Here is a 27,629-nt window from a genome sequence, read left to right on the forward strand (position 1 = left end):
TGGATGATATATCAGAAATTGGATGGGATTACAGGTAATCCTCGAGTTACAAGCGTTCACTTAACGCTTGTTCGAAGTTACGTGATGAGCACCCCCTAATGTTTACGAGCAAGTCCTGAAATTATGAATATTGCAGCACCACGCAGTCGTTCGCCCTTATGAGCGACTTGAGTGGCACTGCAACATTCACCCTATTTCCCCCACACACACTTCTCACAACTGCTTCCCCCTCCCTTCCTGCCATGCCAGACTCACTTACCTTACAAAAATCCTCTCTGCTGCAGTTTCTTTCCCTTTGAAGGAGAGGAGAGTCGGCTTGGAAGTGTTTTTTGCACCGAGAATGGAAGTTTCTGGAGTCTGTGATCTTGCGTGAGTGTTTGAAGTTGCGCCAAATCATGGACCTCAGAGACTTTCATTCTCTATGCAAAAGGTGCCTGTCTCCTGCTCCTGCCCCCAACTCCTTTCTGCCTGAGAGCAAGCCTGAAGCCTTCAATTGAGGGAGAAGGCCAGGCTCCTCGCACCCATGTCCAGCCCGCCAGAGCTCGCTGCGCTGGGGAAGAAAGTGACCCCGTTGTCCCTGGAGCCTTCCTCCAAGCATGCCTTTGGAGGCTTGGATCAGACCCTTGGAAGCTCCGTTCCAGGCAACAGAAGCTTAGAGCAGTCCTCCGAAGGCTGGATCCAGCCTCCAGAGGCATGCAGAAATCCCCCCAACCTCCGTTCCTGGTGCAAATGGCTGCTGCCCCCCCGGAATGGAACTTCCAAGGGCCTGATCAAAGCCTTGGAGGGGTTTTCCTAACTGTTTGTGCCAGGAACGGAGGTTGGGGGGACTTCTTGCCTTTTTCAAGCCTCTGGAGACCTGATCCATGGCCACGGAGCGATTTTGTGGCCCCACCAAGTGGCCCGATCCAGGCTCCAGGGGCCTTTTCCAAACCTCCGGAGAAGGGATCCATGGCCACGGAGCAATTTTGCATACCCCCCGCGGCATGATCCGGGCTCCGGAGGTCTTTTCCAAGCCTCTAGAGACCAGATCCATGGCCGCGAAGCGATTTTGTGGGCCCCCCCTGCAGCCCGATCAGGGCTCCAGAGGCTTGGAAAAGGCCCCAGTTGCTAAGCACCTCAAATGTGATTACCTGACTATGGGAATGTGGGGGTGTAACAGTCATAACTTGGAGAACAGGTTATAAGTAACTTTTTTGAAGTTTGTTGTAACTTTGACCGCTCATTAAGCAACTGGTCATAATTTGTGGACTGCCTGTACTTTTCTAATATTTTGCAGCAACAAACAAGATAGCTAAAAAAAAAGAATTTAATTCAACTGTTTTTGTTGTAGCAATTTATATACATCAGAAAATATGGGCAGTAAATCAACAGTAATTCATTATGAAAAAGTACTGATTTTTCCCAATTGCTTCAAAAACCATCAGCCAAAAGCACTAACAATTAGGTATTGGTAACAAGATGGTAGCTCATGGCATTTTGTTTATAATTCTTTCAAAATAGAAAGGCTATAATTATTTTATATGGCTCTATATTAGTCTTCATTTCAAATCAGTTGAAAAACACTAGGTATGTGTAGCATAAGAAAAATTATTGGTTTGAAGTTTCTATCTAATTTAGCATTCATTTCAAAAAGTGTTCCTAACATAATTTTAGCATTACTGCTGCTTAAAAAGGATTTAGCAAATAATGTTTTTTGCCCATCAATAAGCCTTTGTCACCTCAATGAACAAAACAGATCTAGTGTACTCATCTTTTAGGATAAAATTTAAGTAATTTACAGTGCAGCCCATTCCATGTTTACTCAATATGAAGTTTTATATATTAAAAGGATTTAATACTCAGTAAAAGAGCATAGAAATTGAAGCAAAGTTGCAAAAAAACAAAACAAAAACCTAAGAAAAAGCTGATAATAATGTCATGCAAGGCATATATCACCTCTGCAGAATTTCCTCAGAGGCTGCAAATTGCAATGAAATCTTTCACTAGCAAAGAAATGTTTATAAATGACTGGAGTATATTCTGTTTATTTCTACATTCAATTCAGTTTAAATATAAATGTCCTTCCCATGCACACTACTCTAAGAATGGAACCCTGGATATGCCACTTTAAATCCAAATGTGGACTCCATTATAAAAGACAAATCTTTTATCTTATATAATAGATATTTCAGAGACATAATCAAATACACATTATGGCTACTATTTTAATTTTTATAACTTTAGAGAGTTATTTGGAGAGTAAATAATATTACAAAATAAATAATATTCCAAAGAACAGGAAAAAAAACATACTCTGATGTAGGCAATGGGTCTTCCTGGAAGTAAGGATCCTGCATAGCTTGCTCTGAGGTAATTCTTTTAGTCGGATCCATAGTCAGAAGTTTTTGAAGCTGCAAAGAAGCCAGCTCATATGAATTTCTCAGTAAAACTCAATGACATGCATGACCAATAATACTAAAATGAAACAAATGCAAATAAATTTATGGGATTCTATGTACAGAAAATACAGATCATATAGTTATAAAAATTCGAAAACATAAAATATAGAGGTCTCCTTTATATTGATCATAGTCCAGCACGAGAAGGGGAAACAATTCTGGCAGGCAATCTAATCTCATCTCATCTCATCTCATCGAATTGAATCTAATTCTTAATTTCTGGAGAAAAGAGGAGCTATAAACCTAACAAATTAGTTAATACATGAATTATTAATGTCAGTGTTGGTAAAACTTGAAATAATATTAAAATTACTAGGAGAACTGGCCACTAAAAAGAATTTAGTTTTTTTTTATGTATTATATTTTAGATCTGTACATTAAAAAACTCAGTTTCTGCCAAAATAAGGGTGACATCTTATCCTTTCCCTGAGAGTAAACCTCTCTGAATGGGGCTTACTTCTGTGCAGAAATCTAAAAGACTGCGCTGTTAACTTTACAAAGCAAAATATGACTTCAGCAGCAACAAAGTTTTCTTCTACAGCTATTTGATACTAAGAATGTAACTTATTTAAAGAGAAAAATAAAGCTTCCATGTCACTTACCAAAAGAAATACTTTGCTATCAGGCTTGACTTTGTGTTTCTCCATGTATTTGAGGAGGCTACTATTGGCGTATCTGAAAAAAGAAACAGAGAACAAAATCAAAAGAGCAAGGCAGCATCAAAAATTTTAAAAAAAGTTTTACTATATGTTAATTACATTTCATAAGCTTTTATGTCCTGGTGCATACAACGAACCACATGCAGATAGCAGTGGCAGTTTTTATTAATATACAGGTGCCAATCCCATTTTATCTGAACAATAGATAAAACTAATCTTGAAATAGGCTCTACTGTGGAATATTTAAAGCAGTTATAAAAATACACTAATCTAGGTTTCTCTAATGTATCGTAATGTGTGTCTGCACATATATACTTCAATTATACTCCTTAACAAAATCTGAAATGACTAATAAAACTAATGTGAAAACTTAATTAAAGCATAAAAGCAATAGGCAGTAGAAGTCAAGGTAATAAAATAGATATGGAGTCTGATAGCACCTTCAAGACTAATCAACTTGATTGGGACATAATCTTTTGTGAATAGCAGCTCACTTCATCAGATCCACAGAATGCAGGCCCACACTATGGATCTGTGGACGTGAGTTGCAAGAAAGCTAATGCCCAATAAAATCAATCAGTTTTGAAGGTACCACTATATTCCATGACTACCTTGTGTCCATTGAGTTGTACAGATCTTCTCCCCTCACCAAAGTTAATGAAATAAAAAATTAAAATTAAAATAGAAGCAAATATTCTAAAAATGCAGATGAAATCTTATCGAATGCTCAAGAAAAGTAAGATAAGATTTGGACTATCGTATATGGGTTGCAAAATTCCATCAGAACAGCTGCAAGGAGATACAGAAAGAAGTGCAGATTTTAGAGACCAGATATGGTAGTACTACATAAAATAATAGGATTGTCCATGTTAAGGAATGAAATGTGATAATCTGAACCTTTGTTCTATTCATCAACCCAAATTCCAAGAGGCAGTAGAATATCTGGAGAAGGGCATCCAATGAAGATTTTATTTGCCAGGCACATAGCCTAATAATCAGCATCTGTGATTCTTAAAATGTTAAAGATGATGGGAACTGAAAATGAGTAACTTATGTGAAGAGCACAAGTTGCTACATGTTCACATGAGTCTGAAAACAACAGCAACTCTCTCAATACTGATATAATTTACTGTCCCTGTTAGGGTTCCTGTTCCTGTTAGGACCTGATTCTCAACTTCTAAACACAACAACTAAAAATTATCCATTAAACTAGATTACTGGGGGGGAAAATCTTTAAAGGAAAGAATCTTTAAAGTCAACCTAAGCTTGGCTTTGATACTGATCACAAATCCTTTGGTTGATCATTTATTCATGGGGATGCAGGTACCGTAGTTAATAGCAGGTATCTGCCTTAATAAGCCACTAATTTGCACCTGGACTGTGGCTGGTGACCCTCAAATTCCAGGGGAAAAAAAATGACCTTACATGACAGAAGGCTACCCATTTCTTCTAAAGTATCTGAAGGGCAACCTGTGTATCAAATGATAATAATCTAACTGGGACATAGAAAACACTTGTATTTTAAGCCTCAAGATGGAATTTAAAAATACAATCCTTGCTTACTGATGCCTTGTTCAGCAACCATTTGAAGCTACAACAGCCCTAAAAAGGAGATTTATCAGTGGTCCTTGAACATGTGACCATTGCAGCAATCCTGCAGTCGTGTGATTATCATTTGGGCACTTGGTAACTGATGCATGTTTATGATGGTTGCAGCATCCTACAGACAAGTAATTGCTATTTCCAGCTTTCAAAGCTGGCATTAAACAAGCAGTCAATGGTTATGTCACATGCTTAACTGACATTATAAGCTGGGCGTGGTAAGGTGATGTTTTACTTTAATATGACTGTGTTGCTTAGTTGCCAGTCTCAGCTGCAACTGGTAAGTGAGGGTACCTATATATAGTAGCCGTGTTCAGATACAACTCATGATTTAGAGTTATGTGTTGTAATAAAAGTCTCAGTATGACATACTCCCTCTTTCTATAAGGAAAAGACAACTGAGATTTCACATACTCTCTAAATCAAATTAGTTTCTTGGTCATACTGAATTTATCCCATTTTCTACCATTTAAGTTTGACAAATGTGTTTCTGAAATTCATCCCAACAAAGGAAGAATTTGTTACAAACAATCATGATCCTTTCATGAAAAGAAAGACAGAGAAGGGTGAAACTTTATGTCCAAGTCTACATCATGCCTCTTTCTACTACCAAATCTCCCAAATAAAAATAATAAAAACTATATACTGATAATTATATATTTAAAGCATAATGACCAGAGATATGTAACTTACGTTGTTCTTCTGAAATCTTTTTGAAGTGTAGGATATTCTGGCATTTTCCTAATGTCTTCCCAGTCTTTATCTTTGTAAAGTAAAAATTTGGAAAATATTAAAGAAGCACAAGATAAAATACTGGGCACAGTCTATCCTATATTCTACAGTAACTCCACTTACAACCTTTCGTTTAATGACTGTTCAAAGTTACAGTGGCACTGAAAAAAGTGACTTATGACAGTTTTTCACACTTACAACTGTTGTAGCATCCCATGATCATGTGATAAAAATCCAGATGCTTGGCAACTGGCATGGATTTACGACGGTTGCAGTGTCCTTGGGTCATGTGAGCTTCTGACAAGCAAAGTCAATGGGGAAGCCAGATTCACTGAACAACTATGTTACTAACTCAACAATTGCAGTGATTCACTTAATAACTGTGGCAAGAAAGGTCATAAAATGGAACAAAACTAATTTAACAACTGTCTTCTTTAGCAATGGAAATTTTGGGCTCAGTTGTGATCCTAGGTCGAGGACTACCTGTACAAGCATATACATTTGCTGATCAAAAGTCATAATAAAATTGTATTTGAATGGAATACATGCATAGGAAGAAAAATCAATTTATTGAAAACAATTCAGGTCAAAGATTTCTTATAATGTTTTAAGGGTCACTGAATCACCTGCAGGGAATCCCATGACACTAAATATGCGATCAAGCTGATCATGATGGAAAGGATTGCTTGTTTTGATGTCTTCCTGACGACAGTGAAATATAGGTTCTGACGTCAATAGCTCAGCAAATATACAGCCAATAGCCCATATATCTAGGAAACAAAATAAGATATAAAATCTAAATAGCTTTTTAGAGAATAAAATACTACATATAACTATTTGTCACAGTAGGTGTATAACAGTCAGACAAAAAATGAAATAGTGATGTTATAACAAGATGAACAAACCATGCATAAATTTCACTTGAGGATCTACTGTACTTCAAATGAGTAAAGTATTACCATATTTTTATATAGAAATTTATATTTATTACAGATCCCTTTGCATGAAAGAGTAGACAGAATAGAATAAAATAAAACAGATAAAAAATGTTGTGTAGTGCCCATCCTATTTCACTTAGAGTCGTCAGCCTCCTGCATCATTTTGGAGAAACAATCCTGTTTGGGGGCTGGACCATCTCAAGAACACCACAAACACCACAAACTGCCTCCAATTTTCCCAGAATAGCATAAGTCTGGGAAAGGTTCATAGCTCAGAAGAAAACACTAAGTTCTACTCCTGCCTCAGTGAATTTTACACATCCTGAATCAGTGAGTGTCTCACATCCCTAATAGCAATGAATCTTCAAGATTAATTGCATTTGATTGACCCTTTTAAAGCCATTGAAATTAATGCCTGCGTCAATTCAGAAAACTCAGATTGCCCAATGATCTGCTGATACAGTTCTACAGAGGAATTATTGAGTCTGTCATTTGTACCTCAATAACTGTCTGGTTTGGCACAGCAACCAAACAAGACAGGTACAGACTTCTACAGGACTGCAGAAAAAACAATCACCCCCAGCCTGCCTTCCATTGAAGATCTGTATACTGCACAAACCAGAAAGAAGGCTGAGAAAATATCTACAGACCCCTCACATCCTGGACATAATCTATTTCCACTTCTCCCCTGAAGATGCTGCTATAGAGCATTGCATACCAAAACAACTATACACAAAGATAGCTGAGGGTGGAGGTTCAGTCTTCAAGCTTGTGGGTTGGTTTCCAAACATTTAGTTACCAGGCTAGGTAACATCTTCAGCAGAATTTAGGGGATGCCACTATCAGTGTTCTTCTGCTTATAAGGGCTTCGTGTGATCAGTAGGTCTTGTGATAGTGAGGTCACATCTGGTGAGGGTCACATCAGGTCAGGGTCTTGTGATAGGTTAAATGTGGGTTGTGTCAAGTGAGGGATATATAATTTCTCATCTTTTCTCAATTTCTCTTCTTTCCTATTATCTTCCCCTATGGTTTTTTATGATTTATGATCTATGACCTATTACTTGCTGTTTATATGTACACTGTGAGCTTATGCACTGGAGACAAATTCCTTCTGTGTCCAATCACTCTTGGCCAATAAAGAATTCTATCCTATCCTATCCTATCCTATCCTATCCTATCCTATCCTATCCTATCCTAACCTAGTCTATCCTATCCTATCCTATCCTATCCTATCCTATTTTACAAAATTAGCAGTTTTACTTGCAATCTCTTTCCTAATGATCCCTAGTACAGAATTTGCCTTTTTTCCTAGCTGTTGCCCAACATCTTTACTAAGTTGTGGCTTCAAGATACTTTTCTTAGTTTTAGGCAATTCAGACCACATTGGTGGATGTTCAGACAAGAGTTTTGGCAATGTATGTTGCCTTACATTTAATTAAATTGACTCTATTTGCTATGTGGGTGACCATTCACCCCAGTTTAAAGAGACCCTTCAGAATCTTTTCATAATCACATTTTCTGCTCTGAATTGTTTGATATCATCCACAAACTTAGCCAGCTTATTATCTGGAGTCTGTGGTAAGACAAAGCTAAGCATCTCTTAGCTGGAGATAACAGATGGTGTCAAACTGTGAACAGAAAGCTCTAGGGAGTCAACAGGAGCTAAGAGAGAGGACTTCCAAAGCTTCAATTTAAGGTTGCAATCTATGACAATCATGTCAAGGATTAGCCAGGACAGCTGGAAAAGCAAACTGAGAAAATAAAATGCATTTATTCTACTAGAAAAATCTAATACATTTATTTTAATTTTACAAAATCTAGCAGGACTATTCCCAGCTAGTTACAATCTATATCAATTGCAAAGAAGAAAAAAGTCCTTACACAGTATCCATCTTCTGGATAATGAACAGCTTGAAGACTTCCTATAAAGTCAGTTTATATAAATGGGTCAGAATAATGCATTAAAAATATGATCGTTTGAAATCCCATGCATTCCCACAATGGGTCTCCAAAACCAACTTCCACGGTTCTGCCAATTCTCCCTACAATTCTTTGGCACAGTCAACTATGAATACTACCAGCCATGTTACTCCAGGAAAATCCCCTTCTATTGCTGGTTTACCAATATGCAAGTTATAACCCTGTTCTTTTAGATGCCTGGAGATCTGTGCTAAAAGCTAGATTCCTTTCCCAGAATGAGACCCTCTGGCTCATTAAGAACTTTCCATTTTTATTATATCTAGGTTCAAGACCTACCAGTAGAAGAAAGTTTGAAAGAAAAAAAAAGGAATAGACAGTTATTTTCTGAAAGGAATGAGCTAGCTGCTCCATCAGATCTTGGATCTCAACAAATGCACACACTCCAAAACAGATTCACATAACCTAGATCTCAGCCCATGAAACAAAATTGTCAAGCCCCAAATAGTTGTTGAGCTAAAGAAGCAAAAATCATGTGGAGTTCAAGAAGTTTAATGCTACTCAAGGGTAAAAACACCTACCTTTTGCACATAAATTGAATTCTTCCTCCCCCACCTGCTTCTCACAAGAGCAGGATCTATACTACAACCAGCTTCACTGGTGTTAGCTTGCTGTCCAAATTCACTTGGTAACTGCTGCTAGAGGCAACACTTGGTATCCAGCTTGGTAATTGCTGTCTAGAGGCTTTGCTCTTACCTTGTCTTCAGCCAGCCTTAATGGGAAAAAAAATACTGAAGACAAAAGCAAAGACAAAATGGAGGTTGTCTTTCCCATTTTTAAAGCCCTGAGGGGATATTGACCTTCTTGATTGGTTTCTTGGCCTCTTATTTTTCTGGGCTTCAATTGTTTCTGCCCATTATCTAGATGGACAGATCTACTAATGTGTCTTTTTAATCTTTCTGTGTCTGGATCTCATGAAATAGAATTCTGCACATTCATTACAGCTAATAGACATAGGATGGAGATAGAGGAGAAATCAGACTGCATACCAGCATCATTAGTGTGAAAACAAAATCTAATTTTGAACTCTGGAAGGGCAAATTTAAATTGCTAAATTGGATACTCGAAGTAATAGATTATATTTTCTGAAATGCTACATTTTCCATGTGCCAGATCAACTAAGTACAAGTTAAAGGAATTCAATGAACCAATATCTGAATGAAGGATTTAAATCTCACCTCTCTCTAACAGTTCAAGGCTTTTTATATGAAGTTTCCCCTAATTTCATCCTCACAACAGTAACCTGATAAGATAGGTTGGGCTGAGATTGAGTGACTGATCCAAAATCACCAGTGAGCTCTATGGTCAAGTGCAGATTAAATATTAATATCTGCAGATCAAGCCCCAAACCTAAGAAAAGCAATTGCTGTACAATATTTCTGAATTTACCAAATTGGATAGAACTTGACAATGAAAGTATATTAAGAAGGAAACGTTCACAGGACTGCTGAAGAAATTGATCACAAGTCCTCTGAAGGGAAATAAAGATACTGTGGTTGTACAATTTGTTGTAAAGAGGTGCTTTGGGAATGTACACAAAGCATCTCTCTTTGAACTGTTGAAGCAGTCACATCATTTATTAGGCTCATGTGGCTGCTTCACATTAATGGCTTGCATGAGTCATGAAGTCTAGATCATGGCACTCTAAGCAATCTTATCCATAGCAAACATGTGCAACAGGTAATCAAGAGTTCAGCTGGGATTTTCCCCCTTTAATTAGTCTATAAAAAGTATTTGAAAAGTCCCTGCAGGACAAAACTGTGAAGAATTCAACATTAGTGAAAAATTATTCTTTGTTACCTTCACCCTCCCAAAATAAGCTTGATAATTAGCTTTAACCTGTTTTTGTCCAATTCAGTCCTGTTCATCTGCATTCTATATCTTTGTTTCGTTTCCCTCACCAATGATTGCATTTTACATATTTAAAGTATTATCTTGTTTCTGCATGTAATTCTGAAACCTCACCCAAAGGTTAGTGGGTGTATCTTTTAAATAAGTAAGCAAAAAGAGCAGCACATGATTCTGGGCCAAGAAAATAACTCGAGAAAATGTCTCAAGCTGCTCCTAACTTCAGACAATAAAGTTAGGTGCTGGCAAAAACACATTCAGACTTGCAAGATTCTGTTATTATAATAGTCACAGTAAAAATAGTGTTGACCTATATGGCATTGGTTCCTAAGTCTGCTTTATGTTGTAGGGCCAATATGTTGTAGGTCAGTGTGTTCATCCCCCCCCCCAAATTGTTTTCTTAGTCTGGGTTCAAGCCCACGTATCTGACTGTTTCCTTGATAGTGGCTCTTCCTTCTGTCCTTCAAGTCCTCTATGTTTGATTGCTTTCTACAACAGCGAATCAGAAGATATAAATTCCCTATTCCAATAAGAACTGACAGTGTTGGAGAATGCATTGATCAAGTACAATAGTTGGACTTATTATGAGTATTTCTCTGGGTATCAGAAGACAGGCCCGATGTTCCCATTTTATTTAGGAAAAGAAATAGATTAATACAGTATATTCAAGTGACCCAAGGGCTGACATGTGAGTTATATTACCGTACTGATAGGAAATTCCCAGTCAGGCAGGGAGAAGGGATAAAACAGCGAACTAGCCTTGAGTCTTTGTGTAGCCACAAGAGGCACAAGTCTGTGTCCCCCCCCCTCCATGTTCCATGGAAACGTATCTAGTTGTTCCCACTTGGGAAGGCAAGCAGTCTGGGGAGAATCTTGTAATATAGATAGAATACAATAAAGTTGTTGACTTGGACTTTTCATGAGTGGATTTGCTTGCCTGTGTCTGACATGTGTAATATCAAATGTTTATACCTTATTCTTCCATTCTCATATGTTTTATCAATTGCAAGTTGGCTGTTACAGTGGAATATGCAACAAAGGAGAAATTAAATAACACACAGCTGAATTCAAAACACTGAAGGGAAGTAAGTTCCTCTACAGGCAAGGAAGAAATATTAAGTCTAATATTAAGTCTTCTACCAAAAAACAAGCTCAACTCGTCTCTAATGACCTTGAATGGGAACATGAGACCTCTGTAAGTTAAACTGTTCCCATTCCCCTAACCGCTTAAAGAAAGTTAGTATTTTTCAGACAAACTTTGGATATTTTTCAGTAATGGACATAGCTCTGGGGTATTCATTTTGGATCAGCAAAGATAATAAGAATGTTCAGAGTAGACCTATAAATGATTTATTTTCTGATCTTGGAAGATTAGAAACATAGAACCAATAAGAAAGAAAGGCAAGCAGAGAAACTGGAAGATCATTTTCTCCCTGTTCCAAAGAACATTTAAACATTTCTTAAAAGTACAAGATTAGTGAAACAAGACTATTTTACACACAGAATATTTCTTAACCACTAGGATTCAGGATTTGGAATAGAGGAAAATTACTTTTTAAAATCCATGTCTCATATTTAAGTTCAATATTCTGTACACAGGATCACATTTATAATAATGTTACTTTGAAAAGGGCATGGACAATGAGAAAAGAAGCATGACAGAATGGAGATGGAAAATTTAAAGAAATTGTTTGGTCCTTCTTTTCCCACATACATATTTCTTTTAGAAATAAGAATTACTAATACATTTATACACTAGGCAATAGAGTTCAATGGCAGTGTCTCTAAAGCATGTATAGTGACTTCATTAATAGATCATAGAAATAGAAATAGAAGAACCTGAATATATCATAGAAATAGGAGGACTTGAAGGACATTCAGAATTCTGCATTTTTACAACCCAAGTAAGAGAGACTATCTGTACCACAGGTTCCCTCACTGTTTAGCTGTCTCTATGTCATTCCTGAACATCTTTTTTTATGTATATTAATCCCTCAGAGAATCATACCCATGGGCTATTCTTTCCCAGGAAAACAATGCAACCCTGAGTGTGGAAAAGAAATGAGAAATAAAAAGGAATTAAATATATGAGATAGCTAACAACAAAGGAGGATGATCTCTGAAAGCAGTGATGTAATTAATGTAGATAATGGTTCTGCAGGGTTCAGGCAGTTCAGTCAATCAAATAAAATTGATAGATAAAATAGAAGATGGTTACTAAGTGACCATTATAGGAACATGACTTTATATGGCTGCATCAACATAGTATATTCTTCAACTGTTCAACTCCTGCAAGGTTTTAAAATTATCGGCAAAAGCAAAATCTTCTTCAACCAGGCACCATCAACATTTGTCAGAACTGCAACCCCAGAATTCTCAAGGGCTCATGCTGGCTGGAGAACCTGGAAGTTGCAGTCCATTTGGACAACCCAGATTGGCGAAGGTAGGCAGAGGAAATGATTTGATAAGAACATTTTGCTCTTTTTCCTGCAGATACAGAAGGTTTCTGGATAGAGATGAGCTAAAACACAGGATCTTTTACACCGGGAGACCAGAAAAGGAAATGGCAGTTGGATATTTTTGGAATAAAAAACAATTAAGTCTGATAGAAACACATTCAAAATATTTGTGAAACATCCTCAAATAGTGGTACTTGTAATAGGGCATGCTTTAGTTTGTATGAATTAACAAAACTGAATTTTATTTCTGAAATGGAGGAGATATTTAAAATATTGGTCTATTTAATAGCTTTATAACTCTTACATTTATTCTGCACATTGATAATTTTGATAATTATTGAGGTATATTTTTTAAATCAAAACACTTACCAATTGCCTTTGTGTAGTGCCTTGCCCCAAGTAACAATTCTGGAGCTCTATACCAAAATGTCACCACAACTGGGTCAAGGTCTGCCAGCGGCTTAAGAGGAGAATTGAATAGCCTTGCAAAACCCATATCAGCTGCAAAATAACCAGTATCTGTATTACACCAAACAAAATTTTTCTAAAGTAAATTCTTCTATACTGCTATTCTTGATATTATCAATGCCTCACTGATCTCAAAGCTAGGTGAAGTACACAATCTTACATTGCTGACATCTAGAACTTTCCTATAGGACCTGTTTGAGGATATTAGCTAGTTTATTTCTCCCCTCCCCCCCTTTTTTTGGCTTACTCCACATCCCAAACAATGTATTTGCATGTACAATATGCTAACATTGCTGATAATCCTGAACATATTACTCAAAATTTTAAATTATAAATGCATTTCATCCGTGTTAGGAGCTACAAACATTCCCTATTGCCACTCCCTTAACATCATAAACTGAGTATGAGTACTTTTGAACACGTGTGTTGACTTGAACAACACCATTATTTACTATATTATATCAAATATGTCATAACTTAGGCCAAAAGAAATATTCTGGGTAGCTATTAGAAATATAACTGATTTGTGCAAGTCCAAACACTTCATCATTATTAAAACAAATTTATATTCTTGTTCAGATTAATAGACTTGATATAAAACTTATACCGTCAAAGATTTTAATATCTAGCATAAAATACATAAAAGGCAAATATTCATGACAATCAGGACCAAAAATATGCTTCATGGCGTGCAGAGCACAAATGAAGCACCTACAGGGCATTCGGAAAGTATTCAGAACCCCCTTCACTTTTGCTAACTTTGTTATGCTGCAGCCTGATTCTACATTTGTTGACATTCATTTCTTTCTCATTAATCTACACTCAGTACCCCATAATGACAAAGTGAAAAGAGAATGTTAGAAATGTCTGTAAATTTATTAGGTAAGATTGATAAATTCTATAAGTAACACAATTGTTGGTTACCAAAAGCTCTGGAACTTTATAGATTAAAAAAACCAGTACCATGAAATGATCTGAGCAACACACTGGAAACCAATATAATCAAAATATGAGTAGTTTTGTACAATTTAATAAGTATCTGTCAGAAAAAAAACCCGGCTTTTCTATTTTACACTAAATGAGTTATCTGAACAATTTACAAAAGCAGTTTTGAATAAAGCAAGGTAAATGAGATGCAGTAAAGGACTGATGTAAGGACTGATGTAAGCAGGTGTTAAGCATAAATTACAGTTTACACCTTGGTTTGCATGGTTTTTAGGCCTCAAAATGGCAACATTTGGTTAGAAGGGACTTTAAAAGCATTTATGTTCTATACTAAACACAAGTGAATTGTGTCTCAACCTAGGTGCTACATACATCTCATTATGGAATGTAGTACATTATTACATTGAGATTTTTTCACATTCACAATTCTGATTGATGACAACATTTTTGCAGGAAAAAAGTAGCCTCTGTGCCACGATGGCAATTTTGTCTTTTTTGCTATTGATATCATCAATTAAAGCATGATAAATATAAAAGTACACATTAAAATGAAACTGGTAAAGCAGGAACAGGTTGAGTCTCAGGTCAGAGTGAACCAGTTCATCAGTATTGATCTCAAAACCATGAAGCAAATGGCCAAATTTCCATTCTCCAAAAATATGGGGAAAAGGCCTTGAATTTAAATCCCAAAGACACAGAAAGAGACTTGAATTTCTGTGTATTGCAGCAAAAACATCTTCTGTGCAATTATGACTTCATTAAAACTAATAAAAAAGCTAATGTAGTCATGTAATGTCTATGAATTTTCATAATAAGCAACTTAATGAATATGCAGTTCAATATCTGGAGAGTAATGATCTATTGCGGTGTCTGGAGTGAAGCCTCATGATAACTAATAATTAATCTCAAGTAAACAGCTTGTACAATTCTGCTATAAATTGCTCTGTAGAGATAGGCAAGTAACAAATTTTGAGATATGGCAGGTTTTGGTACTGATCCGCAGAAAAAGTAAACTTTACCCACAGAGTTAAGAGCTTCAAGCTTTTAAACATTCAATCATAGCTGAAGAAGTATACCCAGTTTTAACTACTAACTTTAAGTGGCTCCAAGAGCTAGAGAAACTGGTAACACCAGTCTTTAACATGCATTGTTACTACTGCTTCAGCAGAATCTACTTCTATTCATATCCTCAAAACTGGTTCATACATCAATCACTCCAAACAGTTTCCTGCTATTAATATACACAGAAGTTTCTCATCTGCATTTTACCCATGGCACACTTTCCATTAGATATTTCTGGGGGTTTTGGAAGTAGCCTAGAAATTTTAAAGGTAATAACAACCTATCCTAGCAACTTATTATATATTTTATAATAATTGAATAATTCTAAATGTTTGTTTTTGCACTTACTCCGTATACCAGCGCAGCATTCTTTTTATGGTATTGTCTCTAATTAAATGAAGTACAAGTTGCTACTGTTCTCCTGAGAACATGGGACTTTCTCCCATATTATTTGACACCTTACTTACCCACCTCTTACCACATTCAGCTGAATTATGGAGGCTCCTGAATGGATACAGGAAAGTCATTTTCCTTTCTCACATTCTCCTATAAGCTTTCCTTTAGACCCAACTATCTATACCATCTGTAAGTAAGTGTGATTGAGATGCTTTGCTTTGGATTTCTGTTAAGTTCTAGTGCAATTAAATTTATAAATATGGGTAATTATAAAACTTACCTATCTTAACTCTTCCTCTTTCAGGACCTTCTCCCATTACTAGAATATTTGCTGGTTTCTGGGAAATGAAAGCAAAATATCCATATATCTCACGTATCACACATTAATTTAATGGTACAAGTTTACATATAAAAGGTTTATAATGCACGGTCATGCACTTTCCTGCCTTGAAATATTATTTAAAATTTTATATAATATATATTTCTTTTCAATATAGAAATAGAATTATTCTGTTTTATTTTATATGAAACTGCTTGAAACAACCATATTGTTAAACATTCTTTCAATATAGCTTAAATGAAAATAACTGTTTTAAGAGGGAAAATACATGTTTACAAATACTTCGTGTTATCTACACTACAGTAAATCTATGCAGCTAATAAATTTGACTTCAGTTTTGAAATCTCTATTGAAATTGTTACCTCTATTTTATCTCTTCATAACTACCCATGTTGGCCTCTCAGACTCCAACTTATCTGACAAAAGTTGTATTGAAACAGAAAATGACATCCTAGAAATGCTTAAATATCTCTCTAGTGTCTTGAATTACAGACAACACATTGTCACTCTTTGACTGACAACTGAAATATGTGATCTACGAACAGTGTTTCTCTGTTGAGGAAGTACAGCCAGCCCTGTTTTTCCTTCAACTGGAAGAAATCAATTTATTTTATTTTGGGCTTGTAGCTGATTTTGGATCCTAAAACTAACTTTAATTGCTTTGACTACAATCTGCACATTTTTCTTTCTGTGGAAGATTCCCTGTCAGATTCCAAGTTGCCCATGACTCTCATTTTTTCCAGTACAGGTAGTCTTTGATTTACAACAGTTTGTTTAGTGACCATTCAGAGTTACAACGGCACTGAAAAAAGTGACTTCTGACCATTTCTCACATTTATGACAGTTGCAGCATCCCCATGGTCACATGATCAAAATTCTGACACTTGGCAACTGACTCACATTCATGACGGGTGCAGTGTCCTGGGATCATAGGATCAGCTTTTGCAACCTTCTAACAAAAATCAATAGGGAAGCCAGATTCACTTAACAACCGTGTCAGTAACCTAACAACTGCCAGTAATTCACTTAACAACTGTGGCAAGAAAGGTCATAAAAAGGGGCAAATTCACTTAACATATGTCTCACTTACCAACACAAATTCTGGGTTCAATTGTAGTCGCAAGTTGAGAACCACCTGCTAATATTCCGTATTAGCAACTTTAAGATATGTGGACTTCAACTCCCAAAATTCCCTGCCCAGGGAATTTTAAATCCACACATTTTAAAGTAGCTGAGGTTGAGAAACACTGGTCTAAACCTTTGAATCTTACTTGATCAATGACTGGCCATTAAAGTCACTATGCCACTGAGAAATTCCTTTCCCAGGCAAGTTTTCCAGGGTATATTATGTAATCTCTCCTTTTTCATCCCCACCTCAACTCTAATCTCTCCTTGACCAGTTTCTTCTGATTCACTTTGTAATTTTGGCCTTTATCTTACCATTTAGAAATCCCCCTTTCCTGAAAAGTCTCTGTTCCCATCCTTATTTCTCTCTTTCAGATACCTTCCAAAGGTATTCCGCTACATAAATCAAAATTCCTAATGTTTCTCGGGCTCTACTTAATATTTATGAAACATTCCAGTCCTGAAGGCACCAACGCAACCTTAAGTTTGTCAGAACAGAGTAAGGGATACAAAGAGAAGCAAAAGATACGAAGAACTGAGCTCTTCATTGTTTAATTATCTGCTACATTTATACGCCTCTCCAATTAAAAATGGACTCTGAGGGGCTCGCATACTTCATGCAGTAGCCAGATTAAAAATATCAAATGATAACAAAGCAACAATTACAATCAAAATGGGGGGGGGGGGAGGGAGCATCAGGAAACTCACAAATATTTCCCAACAGGAATGAACCATGCTATCTTTCAAGTCTCTCAAGCTTGCTGAAATAGCCAAATGTTAATGGCTTTATTGAATTCCCAGTGTGCAGGGGGCCCTCACATTTCTTAAAGCACAGTATTTCAGAAAAGAGGGCAATGACAGAGAATGCTTCCTTGTAAATTCAATCTTGCAGGGCTTGTGCCCCAAACAAGGAGAATAGTCTGATCAATTGGTATGACAAAACTGTTAGAGAAAACATATTTTTTTGAGACCATACTTCTAAGATACTATCATTTACAGGTAGTCCTTGACTTACAACCAAAATTTCCATTGCTAAGCAAGGCAGTTGGTAAGAGAGTTTTACCCCATTTTATGACTTTTCTTGCCACAGTTGTTAAGTGAATCATTTGGTCATTAAGCGAATCTGGTTCCCCCATTGACTGTTTGTCAGAAGCCGACTGGGAAGGCTACAAATAGTGATCACATGATCCTGGGACAGCCCAACTGTCATAAATACACCCCAGGGGCCAAGCACCTGAATTTAGATCACGTGACCATGGGGTGCGGCAACAGTCATAAGTGTGAAAATCGGTCATAAGTCACTTTTCCCGGTGCTGTTGTAACTTTGATCATGAAATTAATGGTTATAAGTTGAGGACTACCTGTACATGCATGTTCCCAAAAGATATATAGAAAAATATACAAATAAATATAAATTTGAAGTTCCACATACAAATGCTAACATGACCTAGAAGGAATTGGATCTAGTATGACTTCTAATATTGTCTGCTCTCAGTGAAAACTTCGTTGGGAAAAAAGAAAAAGATGTTCAAATCTGGTGCATGTGCAATTCATCTGATTTTGAGTCTGAAGATTTAAATTCACTCAAAATAGTTATTCCTTTATGAAAGTCATGACTAAAATTAGGGCATATTCAGTTTTGTAGGAGAGTCCTCTATTTCTGTCCACTTAAATGTACAGAAAACAGATTTGAGGGCATTTGGATATAACAGAGTGAAGGAATTTATTCTGCTAGCAATAAACATTCTGCTTACTGATGGGTCTTGCTGGTTTTCACTCTTACTTAAAAGAAAATGCTAGCCCTGGAGTAAGCCATGTTAGTTGCTATAGAAACAAAGTTTTGGAATTTCATGTTTAAATTATCAGGAATAAAAATTGAACAAAGAGATTCCAACTGAGACTAAAACATAGGGTTTGACTATCCAGTAAAGATATAATGCAGAATGAACAAGATCAAAAATAAATACAATATTTGCTGTGGAAAAAATATACATGCTGCAATTTAAAACAAAATCCTGAGAGATGTAAACACTGAATTGATTATGTAATCACTCCATTCAGATTAGTAGACATCGACAATATAAACATCTCACAGAGAAAGAAAGCACAAAGGCAATTATGACATGCTCTTGAATAAAACTCTGTTTAACATTAAAAAAAAGAAATCAATCCATATGAACATTGCTACTGCACCAGCTCAGTGTGATCAATTCTTTCAGTAAGGAGAAGGTCAGAAGGGAGCCAGCAAAAACAAACAGAAGTAAAACTGTCTGCAGTTTTGAATGAGAGGAACACACCTGATTAAATGATAAGAGAAACAATGGACAACAGAATGCTAGCATTTAGTAACTCTTACTGTTCTCAGGCTTATCTAGAATATAATTCTTTTTGAGATTTGACATTCCCATGAGAAAAAAAAAATCTCTTTAGCATAGTACTGTTGTCCATGCATGTTTTTATAAAAAAATATGCATTGCATTGCCTTATATATTATATTATGAGACTATATTGCAAGGACTCATTATCATACATGAAAATATTTGTATGGTAAATTAACTCTGAAAAGTATAAACATTGCTTGAGATTCTTGCAAAAAACTAAAACTGAAATTAGGGAAACACCCTCTCCTAAAGAGAAAATCCAATTAAAAAAAAGGTTTTAAACACTCAATAGTTTGCACCGGGGTAACAGAGATCCTTGAAAATACAGATCCTGATAACATAATCTTGGCCAATGAAAATGAATAACCAATAATGGTCGTGTGGGAAGTCAGGGAAGGAAATATTAAAAGGGCAAAATATTATATTTCCTCAAAGGATCTTAAAGAGGCAGAAAAGCATGCCCAGTTTTTTCTTAATAGCCCCAAGTCTCCCTCCCCCAAGCAGAAACCAGCTCTGTACAAATGCAAATGTAAATAATCTAGGAAGGTTGGAGGCCTCCAGCTAGAAGCTTAGGAAGACAGATACCTAAAATCTACATACCCCATCCAAACTCTAAGACAGGACATAATAGGATTAACCCACAGAAGCCAAAGGGAACAAAATACATGACACAGGAAATACAAAGCCTCAAACAGGAACAGGAAACAACCTCAAGAGCCCCAGAGGGTATAAAAACCCACTCCCTACATGTGCTCTCTCTCTTTTCTTCCAGAGCCATCTTTCTGTCTGGCTCTCCTCTTCAATAAACTGCAACCTTCTTTCTAAAGCAGTCACCATGTTGTTTATTCCCGGCTTGGACTGAATCATGATGAAGTCTTTTCCTTCAACAGTTGTATGATTATTTAACATGGCACAGATATTATTTGATAAATTAAGCCACTGGCTTTACTGGCTTTAACATGGTAAATGTATCATGGACTTAATGCACTGGATTTCAACATCCCTTGTACATAAGGCCTTGTGTGATCATTATTGTGCAAATGCGCATACAGACAGAATACACTGGCACTGTGTATTAGACATGCCTAATTCCCCCAATAGTTCATTATACAGTTTAGCCTCCAGACTCCTCATAATCTGTTGCTCTTCTCTGAACTCTTTCTAGAACCTCAGCATCTCTTTTTTTGTATTACTTTACATCATTTTGTATTTTGTATAAAGAAGGAGAGTTTTTAATAGGACAACCATGTGCTATATATATTTGCATCCATTACAGTTTGGATCCTGGACTTAATTTTAATAAAAAACCTTGGGACACAGATATAACTAACAGGAAGAAGATTAGTAAAATACTGAAAGGCTTGCTACCTGCGTATCATGTCTTCTGAATTACTTAGTTAGAATGAATCAGTGTAAGTGCCTGAAATACAAATTTATAAGGGGGACAATATAAAAATAAAAGAATATGGATCATAGATGGGTTGGGTACATCAGAATCTTTAATAATGGCATAAAAAGCCTCTGTGAAAGAAAAGAAGAATGTTTCCAGAATAACATCCTTTTTCAGCAATATTCTAGGAACTGCTACAGTTCGGATCCCTTAATTAGGCTGAATTTGTCTTTACATGGTTGGCTATGATAACCTGTGTGATTAATCCAGGAAGGAGTTAATCAGAAAAGAGACTCATTTATTATTTTCTTTAAGAGAGGGGAGGGCTTATTTTCATCTTGGTTCTTTTTGAAAACCACTAACTTGATAAATGAGCATGACAAATAGCAGGATGGGGAAAAATAAAAGTTAGACTCAGCCAGCAACAGTACAGTCTCAACCTAATTATTTAGGAATGATCCTTGTAAAAGAAAAATATAATACAAGATCTAAACGTGCAATTTGAAGGTTAAGTCTGGCAATTAGAAGCTTGAAATATGAAAACTCAGTTTTATCATGTGTGGTGATTCTGTCCATGTGGTCTTTTGTCAGGTTTATTTAGAAAGTACCGGTATTTAGAAAAATTATCTTCTTTCAACTAGGTCCAAATTCTGAGAAAGAACGAAAGTATTTTCTAATACTTGAAACATATATGATTTGACCATCTGATTGAACTTGATGGCTGTAAGCAACTGAAATCGGATTTAAGGGTTAGGGGAAAAGAGGAAGGAGAAGGGCAAGAATGTGACCTCATTATTTATAGGGGGTAGCCTGTAGAATTTGTGTCTTTTTATTTCTGCCTGGACTGGGGGGGGGGGGGAAATCTCAAAGGAAACTTCTTTGTAATTTAAAATGGTAAGCAAGAGAGAAATCATTTTTTTCCCACTAAACAATAAGTGTTAAGAAATTAAAGTATTCACATGGCAATTGTATATTTCAGAACTTTTTTTTTAATATTGTAACAATAGTACCACTATATTCTAGTAAAAACAGTGGGATTTGTTCACTATCTGCGCCTGCTGTTCTGAACCTTATTAAAATACACAGTCAGCAACATTGTGTCAGAGCAGAATTCTAAAAATGCTCTTAGAAATGTCCCTTGAAGGACATATTTTATCCAGAAGATATAAACAATGTTCACAAAATGATTACAAATGGAATCTCAGCACAGTAGGAAGGATAAACCAAGAGATTAGCATAGTTTTTGCTGTCCTACTGGTTCAAGTGTGAAATGTTTTGCCAATTGGACTGAGAAGGCAAGGAAAACAGCTCTGCGCTATCAGTTTAGTTAGAATGGTCATGAGGCAGCAAGCTAAAAATTAGCCTCATAGAGCTGCACCCACAGAACACCTACTTTAAATAAAAGGTTCTGATAAGGCTGCTATCCAGAACAAAAGCTGTCATGAGATTTCACTTCAATCGCCCTTCCACTTATCACTTGTTTCAGATTTTTCAGTTTCAGCTTAGACATGTGTGGAAAGATGGGAAGAGATGAAGCAGGAGGCTAGGAGCAAAGAACAACTCAGGACAAAAGGACAAACCAGGAGACAATACCAAAAAGAGTACGAAAAGAAAGCCAGCAACAGATGTAAGAAGACTTTGCTGCTCTGACAGGGCTGAACAAGAATAGGAAACCATGTACTCCATTTTTCCCTATGAGGATCTAATGTCTAGTCTGGGCATGCAGAGTCAGCCTAGGACAGTGGTGGCGAACCTATGGCAAGGGTGCCAGAGGCGGCACTCAGAGCCCTTTCTGTGGGCACCCGCACCATCGCCCCAGTCCTAGGCCTTCAGCTGGGTTTTATAAAACCTTTTCGCTTTAGGCCTCCGCCACCGTGTACAAAAAAAAAAGGTTCAATCAATCAATCAATTTCAATTTCTCGTGGGAAAAAAAAAGATCTTGCAAAGTTGGAATTGATTGATTGAACTTTTTAGTCCCATCCAGTTTGCCGTTACCACCGCAGCCACGCCCACCCAATGGGCCACACCCAGCCAATGAGCCATACCCAGTCAATGGGCCACATCCACCTGGCACCCGACGATGCATAAGTGGGTTTTGGGCTGCAGTTTGGACACTTGGTCTCTAAAAGGTTCGCCATCACTGGCCTAGGACTTTGAATTCAAGCAACCCCTGGCTTCAGTTCTCTTGTCATCTAAGAATGCTGTTTACCATTTTGTTCCTAGACATTAAATAATGTAAGCCAATGCCTTTCAAAAAGCCATTGTCTACAACTTCAGGACTATATTTCTCAAATACAGTTGGTGTCAGTGTAGGCCACAGCCAGAAGTCCTTCCTCCCTGCTATTAACTCATAACTATAATATCAGGTAAGCTAACCACAATTTGAAAAAAAGGCTTACCACAATTCATCTAGGTTCCTAATGAATGAACTGCCTACTACATACATTCCACCTTCATCCACCTTTATAAAGATATGTTCTGCTGAGGTAATAGATGGATCTCCTATAACATGTGGTCTTTGTAAGGGACTGTCTGACATGTTTCTCCTATGCTATGATTCTTATTTCCACCATAGTCTTTCTAAATGGTCAAAACAACATTTACATTAAATAAGATTAAAGCTATTTAAAAGGAAAAAAATCATATTAATTTATACTGAACAGACATACAGAAACAGTTTATAATTCCTTCATGGGAATGATCACACTGCTACTACAATCAGTAGCACATATCTCAGATTAAAACTTAAGTTACTATTAAAACTTAAGTTACTAATAGAGAGCAATGAGTTTGGACTTGAAGAAACATTTTTGAGAAATGCTTGAGTATTTCTTACTGTAAAGCATGCCAATACCAGATAACTGGTTCAATTTTAATACTAAGAACACGAAAATTTTTTAGTTCCAGTGAACACACTTCTGTTTTAGTTCTTCCTGGTAGTGAGTCATGATTTACCAAAACAAGGAGGCTCTTTTTGAAGGGTTTATTTGCATCCCCTCTGTTCTTTAGGATTCTACTATCTGTAGCAATCCCAGCCTTTTTTCTTTTCCCAAAGGCTCTGAACCAATTCAACCTACAAAGGCTTGAAAACTGTTTCTTAGCTCCAATGGTCCAAAGTATCTTCTATGACTCTTATTTCAATTATTTCTTTGTTTTCTTATAAAGAATTGGGTTTTTCTCACCTATGAATCCCTGTCATAGCTCCTTTCTTGATTTTCTTGAAAAACATTGTACCTCTCTTATGAACTGAAGGATGGCTATGTCAGCCCTACAAGATAGACCAGATCAGGAAACCAACTCCATAGGAAGATTAGAGCTATACTTTATTGAGAAAAAGTATAGTACCAGAATCTTACAAGCCTGGTTGTGCTTTACCTCTCTTGCCTTTTACACCTCAATGTATCAGGGGTAGCGTCTGCCTGAGTGTCTTCCAAATACAATCTCGTTTCTCAGGACTTAAGGAATGTTTCAGCCTCAAGGTCATCTCTGGACACTCTACAGGACATTTGCTTTCCAATAAGTTTGTGCTTTTTTCAAGGATTGCTACAGTCTTCACAAGTTGTTCTCGAGCAAGAGCACAAACTTGCCACAAACACTACAGATCACAACTAAAACGTCCCTGCTTCTTAAAACAGTAATAGTCATTGCTCGTATTTTTTCTGGTTCTTTTTGCAGACTTTAAAGTTAGCTAAAACCAGGCTGAATTAGAGGGGAAATTGTTTAGGTTCTTCCTTCTGAACTTAAAGCAACTCCAGTTTGCCCATTCCCTATTCATTGGCCCTACCACTATTACAATATTCCTAGACAGCAGTGCAACTATTTCAGGGTATACAATTGGATATCATTTAGCATCGGATTGAGAAGGCAGCTCAAAGACACAAGGCCTTGTAATAATGTTAATTATTCAAGTAGTCCTTTAAAGAACAGAAAATTCAAGAAAAGTCTCATCTTTTTAAACATTAAAATTAAATTAAATTAATTTAAATTTAATAATTATAAAATTTAATAATTTTAATAATTCAATTTAACTAATTTTCTCTCAACTGTCTTTCCTGGAATTGTATTTGTTTCTATACCCAAACCACTACAACCCTATGAATCCTTCAAGATAGGTCAGGTCAAGGAACAGTTTCTACAAGAACTAATGATATTCTGCTTTATCATTATAGGATACAGTAACAGAACCTTGAAAGCTGCTGGAATTTCCCTCTGTACTCTGTTCCACCATGCAGAATCAAGGCAGGGTTATTTTAAGTTTCTTTTTAGACCATATTTTCAATATTATTAAGGAATCATTTAAGCAGATGCAGAATTATGTCACCAATAGTTTATTTCCTATAAACTATGTGAAAAGTTGAGAGAATTTCAACAAAATGGTAGCTGCGGTTTTTACAATAGTAGAAAAAAATACAATAGCCCTACTATATTTTAATATATTCCAATGTGAAATGTAGCAGACTTTATAGCTGTTTTTAACAGTTTTAAAACTGTCCTGTAGAATATACCCTAGGTAAAAACATCCTATGATGTCATTAAAATGAGCCGTGGTGAAGCAGTGATTAGAATGCAGCATTGCAGGCTAATTCTGCTGACTGTCGATTGCTACCAGTTCAAGGTTGACTCAGCCTTCCATCCTTCCGAGGTCGGTAAAATGAGAACCCAGATTGTTGGGGCAATGTGCTGACTCTGTAAACTGCTTAGAGAGGGCTGTAAACACTATGAAGTGCTATTGCTAGAATGAGTTTTGCCTATGAAATTTCTAAAAGTTATTTACCATTTTTTACTGACCATGAGACAATATTTTACTCCAGATATACAGGCTACTAAAAACAAACATGGCAGCGGATTCAAATGGTTGCAGGCATCGCTGCTGAAAAGTATGGGTGCCTTTTAAGATTAGTCCAATTCTGAAATTGCTAAAGAGGACTTTTCTTCTCTGCTGATTATTTCTTCTCACCTCATCTCTAGCTTTGTCCTTCTGGTCTTTCCCATTTAGATCTATTTTCTCCCTCACCTCATTCCATCCTGTTTTCTTCTTTTTTCTATTTTTGCTATGTTTGGGGGATAATAATTGATATGTGGAATAGGGGATCAGTTAATGTTATAAATAAAGTATTTGATTTACATAGATTTTTAAAAGTTGTTGTTTTGTTGCATCTTTTGTTATTGTTGCTGTTCTGCCCTGCCATTTTGGAGTGCGGCTTCTGGCCAATAACTAACTGCCTGCCTGGCTGCCTGCCTATCGGTTGCTTACAGATACTGGAAGGAGGAAATCTTTAGGACTGGTTTCAGCTGAAGCTGGCAAACCTAGGGTGACAAGCTTGGAACTCCATGAGATTTCTCTATACCAGTGGTTCTCAACCTTTTTAATGCTGCGACCCCCAACCGGTCGTAAGTCGAGGACTAAACTGATCGTAAGTCGAGGACTAAACTGGTCGTAAGTCGAGGACTACCCAACCGGTCGTAAGTCGAGGACTTTTCCTGCCCGGGAGCGCCGCACATGTGTGGTTCCGCCCCCTGTGCCGGCCGAGGCGTAGCTGGCAAGCGGCAGAGACGGAGCAGGCCGACCACCAGCTGGCCCAGCCCAAGGGAGGTAAGGCACCCGCCGGAAAAGGGGGAAAAAAATGGCGGACAAAAAAAATGGCGGACAGCCTTGCTTGGCGACCCCAGTGAAATGGTCGATCGACCCCAAATGGGGTCGCGACCCATAGGTTGAGAACCGCTGCTCTATACATTCTGCATTCTCTTCCTTTTGAAATGAGCACATTTACCCATCTGACTCATCTTGCTATTGGGTAATTATGGTAAAATTTTCAGGAGGACGTGTAGTAATCCATGAGATTAATATTTTGCATTTTTATCTACTTTTCCAAAAAATACAAATATAACTTTCTTTAATATAACTAACTTTAATTTAACTGTAGGCAGTTAAAGTCACAGCACTTACTAAGTCTCTGTGAAGCACCCAGTTTGCATGGAGATAATGGATTCCATCAAGAATCTGATAAAGTAGTGATTTGACCATAGATCTTGGCAGCTGCATGGGTTTTTTGTTTGCTTTTGAAGCACGGTGAAACTTGATAATATGCTGGAAACAAAAAAGAACACAAACATGAAAGCATCATGTAAAAAAAAAAACCCCACAAAATAATTGCGAAAGATGAAAGTCTTTTAATTTTGAAATCTAAAAATTGGAATTAAGTATGAGCTTTTTATATCTAATATTAAAGAAAACGTAACAGTGAAACATCACATTGTTTCCTCAGCTTTAAAGGTACATGAATTGAAACAGATTTTGTTTCTGACGTTTTCATGAAATTATAGTTCTAAAACCATTTTAATATAATTCCCCTAACACCTTTTTTTTTTTAAAAAAAAAATAAAGACTTAAAAGCTCTGAAATATTTTATGGACTGCATCTGGAACAAATTTCAGAAATATGACAAATTTGCCTATTTGGCTTTGCTTACCTTACAGGTTGATGGTAAAACAATACAGATTAGGAACTTTTTGTTTGAACATTTATCAGTAATTGAATAAGAAAGGAAACTAACGCAAAATGAAAACAGAAACAATGAAGTCCATGGGGCCCTAAATCCCTAAATTTTCCTTTGGTTCAATCTTCTCAAGCGGATACCCACTAGGCATATTAGATGACAATTTCCAGGATTCCCATTCATTGTAGTCTGAAAGTTTGGGAAGGCTTCCAGGCTTTTGGTTGATCTTGAATTCAAAATCCATTTCAAACCCAAGGCACCCTTTTCAGGTCAGAAATGGGCTCTCCAGGGTATGAAAACAGTAATGCATATTTTTCTAGATATTTGGAAAAATGTTGGCAGCACTTCAGTGCTAACAGAAAACATTAATAT

General features: G+C 36.7%; 1 protein-coding gene across 1 annotated transcript in view; it reads right to left on the bottom strand.

Annotated features, from left to right (window-relative positions):
• Positions 1 to 27,629, bottom strand: part of CDK19 (cyclin dependent kinase 19) — a 61,650-nt gene that overhangs the window by 9,562 nt on the left and 24,459 nt on the right. The window contains exons 3-9 of the mRNA XM_015818996.1: positions 26,708 to 26,848; positions 15,805 to 15,862; positions 13,023 to 13,154; positions 6,058 to 6,201; positions 5,393 to 5,462; positions 3,041 to 3,113; positions 2,293 to 2,390 (exon numbers count right to left, since the gene is read on the bottom strand). Of these exons, the coding sequence (XP_015674482.1) occupies positions 2,293 to 2,390; positions 3,041 to 3,113; positions 5,393 to 5,462; positions 6,058 to 6,201; positions 13,023 to 13,154; positions 15,805 to 15,862; positions 26,708 to 26,848 (716 nt within the window). The remainder of the gene's footprint in view (positions 1 to 2,292; positions 2,391 to 3,040; positions 3,114 to 5,392; positions 5,463 to 6,057; positions 6,202 to 13,022; positions 13,155 to 15,804; positions 15,863 to 26,707; positions 26,849 to 27,629) is intronic.

This window comes from Protobothrops mucrosquamatus, unplaced genomic scaffold, assembly GCF_001527695.2.
Source record: "Protobothrops mucrosquamatus isolate PMUCROS unplaced genomic scaffold, P.Mucros_1.0 scaffold838, whole genome shotgun sequence".
Taxonomy (NCBI): Eukaryota; Metazoa; Chordata; class Lepidosauria; order Squamata; family Viperidae; genus Protobothrops; species Protobothrops mucrosquamatus.